We start from the raw sequence: 9,065 nt of genomic DNA, 5'->3' as shown, positions 1-9,065 counted from the left end.
AAAAATCAATAGAAATAAAAAATTAAAGAAATAAAAGTTTTAAATTTCGTTTTTCTGAACCAACCATGATAAAAAAGTTAAAATATGTTACTAAAAAAAATGTTTAAAAAACAAAAAATGAGCATGTTTTTTACTAGACGTGTGTAAAGATATACAAAATTTTTTCCACTTTGGTTGTGAAAAGCATAGGCATCAAATTCGAATTTAAAATCTGTGATTTCAATAATTTTCCAAAATCATACTAGGTCGTGGCGTTGCTATGAAAATTAGTGTTATTTGTTTTCTTTATCACACTTTTTGACACTGGTGATAAAATAATGTCATATTTTATAACTAGGGATAAAATTAAACACATTTGACAACTAAAATGACATATCACAATGGTTGCTTTTCACAACAAAATTGGAAAATAAATAGTTTACCGCTAACGGAATAAAACTTATTCCGAAAAAATGTCTTAGGCTAACTTCCAGGGGGAAGGAAGCCTTCAAACTGTTTATTTTGAGGAAAATCAACCCTAGACTTTGTATAGCTTCATATCGAGATTTATAAGTAACAAGTAATTGTTTTCAGACCGAAAAAAAATTCAATTTGCAGAATATCGAAGTATTTCTAAAATTTCCAAAACACCTACGTATTCATAGGTATTCATAGTCTCATTTTCACTTTTATGAAAGAGGGGCCTCAAAAGTTGTTCTTGTTTCCTCTAAAAAATGTCCAGATTTACATGACTGTGACAAACTATTAAATCATAGGCCTAATTCACTATTTTCAATTTTCTCAATCATTATCAAAACTATATACTGAAGTACCAAGATATTTATGTCCTTGAGCCATTGTACTTATTTATAAAAGATAACAAACATATTATGCTTATGTTGGTTCTTTGGGATAACTGTGACTCTGGTGTAATTAAACACCAATGTTAAATTTGCAAGATACAATGTAATGAAATATTTGTATCATCTCATACACCAGTTTAAAAAGCGCAACCATGGTTAAAAGTTGGTTCCTTGTGTTAATTGTGCCTTTGGTTCTGTGTTCAGAACCCAACATTGTTGTGGTACCGAAATTTGGGATTGTATCACAAGTGATGGAATTCACTTTGAATAACACGATCGAGTATTTGCTTTTTTTGCACCCTGAAAACACCTCCAATCCTTACTCCATCAAAGCTTGGAGTGATTCATCATCACAACATAACCCAATTTTGATCGTTGTTAATCAAGGAATGGACACTTTATCATGGTCGGTACCATTTTCCATAAATCAAACCGAAGTTTATTATAACACTTCCCGGACTTTGTGTGACTCAAATATCAAAAATTTTACTATCACTTTATCAACTTTGTCACCAAATAACACAAAAGTGTCGGTTTTTGTCACAGAGGAACGTTTTTTTCACATAGTGAATGGCAAAACGCACACTATTGAAATTTTACCGAGCGAACCTCGATATTTTTCCTACGACTACGTCCCTAAGAGTAACACTTCTATTGTTACTATAGAAATTGACTCTGACGATGAGACTTGTCTGAAGGTTTCAGTTCAGAAACATGAAGTAAGTGCAGCTTTGGTGAAATTGTGGTTAGATTTACTTTTTCAGTGTCCAGTKRTGGACTCGAATAATTTRATCAATTATCAAGGTTTCCACCAGACGATTCTGACAAAAGGCGGCATGAGGATTAGAGTAAGACAAGCAAATATAAATTTTTTGAAAATAGTTCAATTTCAGAAAAAATACTACCCTGGTGGTTTCTTTCTCCTGTTTCTTGTAGTTGAAGATGAAATGTGTAACAAAAAATATCGGCCATTTCTTCTCAATCAGAAACAATCCTCCATAGTTCATTTCACGGTTATTGAAAATATAGAAAACAAACATTATTACCTGAAATCAATTTTTGGAGTTCTCGGTTGCCTTATTGCATTCAGTGCTGTTGCAATTGGCACATTTCTTGTTTTTGAAAAATATAGAAGAAAAATTTGGGAAAATATTCAAGTAATTTTGATTAATATCAATGAAGAGGAGCAAGAAATTTGTGAAGATACGGATGAAAATAATCAGCAAATTTCAACAAATGCTGATGAAGAAAAAGACGAGCAGTGTTTAGCCAATTTTTCGCAAAAAATCGAAAAGAACCAAAAACGATCAATGAACTATCTGTGGCAAATRCTAAATGTTGGTCTTTTTTACTTAATTCCAGCCATCCAACTTGTGGTCACACTTCAATCACTTCTCATCCAAACTGGAGATTTCGACATGTGTTACTACAATTTCCGATGRGCCAATCCGCTTTGGATTTTTTCAGATTTTAATCACGTTTTTTCAAACATTGGGTATATCGTAGCGGGAATTTTATTTTGCTTCAATGTCTTCTATCGTCATTTTTARTCACCACCATTGAACGTAAGTTTGGAAACACKCTTGGATAGAAAAAACTGTGTATTAAACTCTTCCAGATCGGAGTACCAGCGAATTATGGTGTGTTTTACGCCATGGGTGTTGCGTTAATTATCGAAGGTGTTTTGTCAGGGTGTTACCACTTGTGTCCCAATGAACCAAATTTCCAATTTGGTAGGTTAAAAAATTAAGTGTGTAACTCCACAATCAAGATTTTTCCAGATACGAGTTTCATGTATGTCATGGTTGTGCTGTGTTTGGTGAAGTTGTACCAAAATCGACATTCGGATGTCACACCGACGGCTTATACCACTTTTAGTATACTGGGAGGAACGATTTTGTGTGGTAAATCTCGTGTCGCAAAACATTTAATTGGGTTTTTGGATGTGGAAATGACGATTCCAGAAATTAATATCTCTTACAACAATTACTTTTCGAGTTCTTGAATTATATAAAAAATACAATTTTTCCAATTATTTTGCGCCACAAGAAGATATTTTTTGTTAGATCGGTTAAAATGCTCTGCGACGAGTGGTTTTCGAAATATTAAACTACTCAAATCAAGAATGCGTTTGTGGCCAAAACGCTATTCCAAATTTTCATTGGCGACAAAAAATTTTGATAAATTCGTTAAAATAAAAAATCTTCACATTTTCGAAGACCAAAATGTGATAATTATCATATTTTAGGCACACTTGGGATTTTGTTCGAGAGCCATTTCATCGTTGTCGTTCTTGTAAGCATCGTCTATTTCGCATTGTCGGTTTACTTATTTTTGAACATTTATTCCTTCGGTGCTGCTCGTGATGTTTTGCGACGTTTTTTTCGGCAAGACTACGAAGTCCAAAATCCTGTCCAAACACCAAACAAAGCGCGTTGGTGGTTATTGTTAATTGCAAAAACCATCAATATTTTGTTATTCGCAGTGGGACTAACTCTGGTGCTCACACACAAAATCGATTTTGGGACTTTTCTTTTACTAATTTTAGCAGGCAATGCTATACTATACACTCTGATGTATACAATCATGAAGGTTGTTCCCCCAATTGTGATTTTTTTCTTTAATTTGMATTTTTTTAGTTAATTTATTGTGAGTGTGGATTAACTTCCATTCAAGGAGTGATTTATGGGGTTCTAGCAGTGGCAACTTGGATCCCAGCTGGAGTGTTCTTCTTCAACCAGAGCTCAAAATGGACTGTGAGTTCTTGAAAGTCCCAAAGACAAACTAATATTTTTTTTCAGGAAAGTCCAGCCCAATCCCGCCAACTCAACCAACAATGCATCTTCGCGGACTTCTTCGACAGCCACGACCTCTGGCACTTTCTCAGCTCTTTAGCACTTTATTTCACTTTCATGTTCTTGTTATGTATCGACGACAACCTTTACGAAAGACGCACAAATATCCCTTTATTCTAAAATAAATAATCATTTTTTGTGTCATGTTTGTTGGTGACAAGCACCCACGCCCCCCAAGAACGTCCAAACCACTCGCCATTCCCTATTTAAGAAAATCCCCCGATCCAGTGTCCCAGTCAGTCCTCGCGATGAGATGCGAAACGTTCGTTGCGATTCTGGTCGCTCTAGGGGCGGCCCACGCCTACCCCTACGACTTCAAATACCTGGATCGAGACGTGAGCATCCCTAATCCCGATTAATCCCTTAAACTTTTGACAGTATGCCAGTCCAGGGGCCCACCAACTGGCCAGCTGGATCGCCTCGCAGCTGCGCTCCAAGGAGTACATCGCGCCGCAGGAAGCCCCCATCTTGCCCTACAGACTCCCGCTGCAAGGGAAGAGGAATTCGGAGGTTAGCAATGCGATTATCGGGTCCGAGGAGACGCAGAAGATGTATCGAGACGGCCGGAAATAGATCATCGATAATTGTGACATGTATTACGTAAAATGCTCGAAAGGATACTAATAAATCAATTGATTCAAAACTTGTTTTTTATTTTCTCAAACCACAATACAAAATTTGTTTAGTATAAATAAATTATCTAAAATACGGGAATTTCCTCGCGTTTCTTATCGACTAGATCATCGTCCAAACTTAACAAAAACATGAAAGTTAGATAAAGGGCTGGGGCACTCAGTAAGTGCCAAACGTCGTGTTTGTCGTAGAAATTCATCACGATGCATTCTTGGTTCCATTGGCGGGATTCGGCAGGAGTGACCTAGAAATATATTTTTTTATTTATTGACTAGTTGATGGAAAAAAATTACAGTCCAAAGAGTTGCGTTGTCTAAAAAGTATACAGTGGCAGTGGCCCAGGTTGCTATTCCCAAAATTCCGTAAATTATGGCCTCGAAACAGATCCTTTCGCCATTGACTAGCTGTAAATTAAGATTTGAGAGTAACAAAAGTCGCAAATTGCCCAAAAATATTAAACTGTACATGAATTACAAAAATAAGACCAAAATAAAACTATGATGATTACAAATTACGTTTACAACTTATGATTACAAACTGCAATTGCGACTTATATTTTTTTAACAACATTACAATAATTTTATTATTTATTTACTGTTACGACTGTTACTTTTCGATTACATGGGAAGACAAATTTGGCCGAAAATTGAAATTTAAGCAATTATTTTTATAAAATACATTGATTTAGAATGATTTCTGAGTTAAAATCGAGCAAAATTGGATTTAAAATATCTAAAATTTCTTTATTTTTGCAGAAAAATGTTATTTAAGCATTGATTTTGTTTAAATACATTGATTTAGGTTGATTTCTGGCTTAAAATTGAGCTAAATCGATTGGAAATAGCACAAATTGCTTCATTTTGGCCGAAAATTGTAATTTAAGCAATTATTTTTATAAAACACACTGATTTATCATGATTTCTGAGTTAAAATCGAACAAAATTGTATTGACAATAGCTAAAATTTCTTTATTGTTGCAGAAAAGTGTTATTTAAGCATTGATCTTGTTGAAATACATTGATTTAGATTGATTTCTGGCTTAAAATCGAGCAAAATTGCATTGAAAATATCTAAAATTTCTTTATTTTTGCAGAAAACTGTTATTTAAGCATTGATTTTGTTTAAATACATTGATTTAGGTTGATTTCTGGCTCAAAAGTGAGCTAAATCAATTGAAAATAGCACACATTGCATTATTTTAGCCGAAAATTGTAATTTAAGCAATTATTTTTATAAAATATACTGATTTAGAATGATTTCTGGGTTAAAATCGAGCAAAATTGGATTGGAAATAGCACAAATTGCTTTATTTTGGCAGCCAAATAATACTCTGACGACTTACGATTACAAATTACGACTTACGATTATTCAAGTTTATAATGTATAATTACAAATTGGAAATTGCGATTGCAATTTATCTTTTTTTTTCCAAAGCATTACAAAAGTTTTAGCAATGTTAGTTAAGACTTTCACCTTTCAAATGTGGTTTACGACTGCTTTGTGAGTGAGACCAAAATTTAACTTASGATTACGACAACGAATTACACGACTATGGACGAATTACTTTAATYATTTAAAAAAATACGACTTATTTGTGACGATTAAACGTTACACTAATTACAAGTTACGACTTACAATTACAAATTAAACTGACAAAATACGATCGATAACTTACATTTGTTTGAGATTCCGATTTGTGGTTTTACGTTACAAATTACGACCTTTTTTAATCACTTACAACATTTTTTTATTGTAAAATTAATAATAATTAATTAAGAAAAAATACTTTTTAGTTGTTGTTTATTACATTAACTATTACGACTCCTTTGTAAATAGCAGCTAAACTTTTTTTACGATTATAGATGAGTCGTTTTGATAATTTTAAAAGAATTTGCGAGTGGTTTGTGAAAACTAAACATTACATTTACGACTTACAATTATTATACTTTACTTACGACTTACCGTCTTTATAAAGGGAATTACAATGATTTAGCGATGAAAATTTACGATTAGAATTTACGATTGAGACTCATAGTTGTCAATATAACGACTTTTACTTCGTAGTCGGTTTACAATCATTACAAGTCTTTTGTAAGCAAAATTTGCCTTACGATTACACAAATTTACAATTACGATTATAGATAAATGGTCTTGATAATTTTTATAAACATTACACTTATAAATTACAACTTACGATTACACAGTGTGACTTACAATTTGATTTACGATGGTTTATGTTTACCAACGATTCAGACTTATAATTCCACGTTTTTATTATTAGATTACTTAACGCGTTTACGATTTATTGTTTTTGTAAACGAAATTACAATGTTTTTACGATTACATCAACGACTTACGATTACGCCTTTTACTTTAGAATTATGATTTAGGATTACTTATAACGATTCTCTCGTAATCGGCATTAAATTAATATTTCTATTAAATTAACTTACAATTACGAGAATTTATATAATCATGATTGATTATTGTAACTTATTAAACGTAGAAATTGGTAATAAGAACATTAAACTTTAGTTAAACCACAATTTTTAATAGAATTTACAATTTTTTAAATTAAAGTTGCGATTTACAATTTATTCTAAAGTAGGTTTGCGACCCGCAGTTGTAATTCTTGATTGCAACTATATTGTCGACTTGCTACTTTAATTAGATTATGTAAGTAGAATTAATGTTAAATTACGATTTGCGACTGTAAAAATTGCGACTTACAAAATTTTACGAAAACTTTACTCTCAAATTATTTCTAGTTATTCTAAAAGGTTATGTAGTTAAAAAGAAATGAATTTTACTTTATCTGTAACAAAATAGTTAACCAACCTTCATTCCTGTGTAAAAAACTGCATAAAGCACTGAATTTCCCATCAACAATCCTAGAAGAAAAGTCCCAAAATCGGTAACTCCGGTGTTGTAGAGACAAAGTCCAGTTATCAACATCGCATAATTGATCACATTTGCAATCACAAGAAGGGCAAAACGGCCTAAAACGCAAAATTACAACATTTGTGTGACTTTAAACCCGATTCTAACTTTTTCTAATCGGAGCAATCGCTTCAACTTTGTTACTACTTTTGAGACTTTGTTTGAGTTGTTTAAAACCATCGAAAACAAAACTGATGAAATAGATTTTGACCGAAATGTAGGCACATAACAGGGAGTAAATCACCACAAAGATTATCCACACAGTTAGGCTACCATTCAGGATCCCGATCATTGCTAAAATGTCCGATTTACAAAATGGTACCAGTGGTACCACTCGACTTACCTAAGAAAATAGCCATTCCGAGGACTGTGAAGGTGGCATAAGCCGTGGCGTTGACATCAGGGTGCCTATTTTGGTACAATTTAATCATGCAGAGTACCGCCATCACATACATGAAGCTAGTATCTAAAAAAATCAAAGAGGTAAAAAGATTACAAAAATGTGTTGGTACCAAATTGGTAGTTGGACTGGCTTGGGCAAATATGGTAGCACGCCGACAGAATCCCTTCAATAATCAAGGCAATGCCCATTGCGTAATACACCCCATAATGGGCCGGAATCCCAGTCTAGAAACGTTCTACAGGTACTGTTTTTCACAAACCAAAACTTACAGTACTGTTGGGAATCTTAGTTTGGCGATGTAGTACCGCCCCCAGGAACAAAATCCCGACTATAATATACCCAACATTTGAAAAAATATGGTTAAAATCGCTCAAACCAAAAGCCGGATTGGCACATAAAAAATTATAGTAGCACATGTCTTGGTCTCCGGTCCTATTGACCACTCTTTGGTACGTAATCACGAGTTGCACCACCGGAATGCTGTAAAAAATCGCAATACTCAAAATGTGCCACAAGTAGTTGTAGGAGCGCCTTTGGTCCTTCTCGGGGGCTCGAGCGAGGAGATTCACCGTCAGTTTTTGCCTCGAAAGAAGCTCCCTTTTCACCCCTTTCGTAATCAAAGGTTCTGGTGGTTCCTCCCAGTCGTTATCAGGCACGTCATTGCTTGACTTGAATTTGGAGATGGTACCCCACCTCGTGAAGACAAAAATCATGATTGTGCTAACTATACAGAAGATCATGAGGACTCCAAGAGTGGTCAAAGAGGCAATTTCGTACTCCTTCCCATTGATACCCTTATTGATGGTGAAGGTGATTGTGGAAGTACGATTGGCGAGGATGATATTCTGTTTCCTGTGTTCGACGAGGAGGACTGAGTGTTTTTGACTGCATTGGTAGTTGTCGGCTTTTGCGACGAAGACAAGGAAGAAGCCATCGGGGAATTCGCGTTGCTGGGGGTGGAGAATAAGACAAGTTTTTGGTACGCCCGAGGAAAAAACTATTCACCAGTCTAACTTTCTGCTAACACTGCGTTTTGTTGCAATAGTGTTTCCGACTAACTAGTTGGGGAGCAGGTAATATGTCGAAAGACCAGGGCCGTACTCAYGGGGGGGGGGGGTTAACCCCCCCCCTCCCCTGAAATGCTGAGCACTTTGTGCTATATAGTGTTAAAAATTTAGTTAATTTTTCATCTGTTAATTATACAGTGTTTCATTTTTATTGTTAGGTACAAATTTAAATAGTTGATAAAAATATTTAATTTTAAGACAAAAGTATTACGAAAAATGCTATGAAAGGAAGCTACACCCCCTAAAAAAGGTACGTTTTTTAAAGGGTTTTTCCTAATATTTCAGAATAGATAAAATTACAAAATTTGGTACCTTTATATGTACA

General features: G+C 34.3%; 2 protein-coding genes across 2 annotated transcripts in view; one reads left to right on the top strand and one right to left on the bottom strand.

Annotated features, from left to right (window-relative positions):
• LOC123009896 (SID1 transmembrane family member 1-like) overlaps window positions 1–3,825 on the top strand; it is a 37,090-nt gene extending 33,265 nt beyond the window's left edge. The window contains 7 exon segments of the mRNA XM_044406461.1: window positions 1,317–1,690; window positions 1,736–2,407; window positions 2,461–2,575; window positions 2,624–2,746; window positions 3,091–3,434; window positions 3,482–3,598; window positions 3,644–3,825. Of these exon segments, the coding sequence (XP_044262396.1) occupies window positions 1,317–1,690; window positions 1,736–2,407; window positions 2,461–2,575; window positions 2,624–2,746; window positions 3,091–3,434; window positions 3,482–3,598; window positions 3,644–3,817 (1,919 nt within the window). The 3' untranslated portion in view covers window positions 3,818–3,825.
• A 508-nt stretch (window positions 3,826–4,333) lies between these two features.
• LOC123009887 (SID1 transmembrane family member 1-like) overlaps window positions 4,334–9,065 on the bottom strand; it is an 8,591-nt gene continuing 3,859 nt past the window's right edge. Inside the window, exons 3-9 of the mRNA XM_044406448.1 lie at window positions 7,943–8,623; window positions 7,783–7,897; window positions 7,614–7,736; window positions 7,379–7,564; window positions 7,169–7,329; window positions 4,624–4,734; window positions 4,334–4,574 (exon numbers count right to left, since the gene is read on the bottom strand). Of these exons, the coding sequence (XP_044262383.1) occupies window positions 4,398–4,574; window positions 4,624–4,734; window positions 7,169–7,329; window positions 7,379–7,564; window positions 7,614–7,736; window positions 7,783–7,897; window positions 7,943–8,623 (1,554 nt within the window). The 3' untranslated portion in view covers window positions 4,334–4,397. The remainder of the gene's footprint in view (window positions 4,575–4,623; window positions 4,735–7,168; window positions 7,330–7,378; window positions 7,565–7,613; window positions 7,737–7,782; window positions 7,898–7,942; window positions 8,624–9,065) is intronic.

The sequence above is a fragment of the Tribolium madens genome, unplaced genomic scaffold (assembly GCF_015345945.1).
Source record: "Tribolium madens isolate multiple individuals breed KSU strain unplaced genomic scaffold, Tmad_KSU_1.1 Scaffold_19;HRSCAF=116;Tcas5.2_LG9, whole genome shotgun sequence".
Taxonomy (NCBI): Eukaryota; Metazoa; Arthropoda; class Insecta; order Coleoptera; family Tenebrionidae; genus Tribolium; species Tribolium madens.
This window is presented reverse-complemented; position numbering and strand designations above follow the sequence as displayed.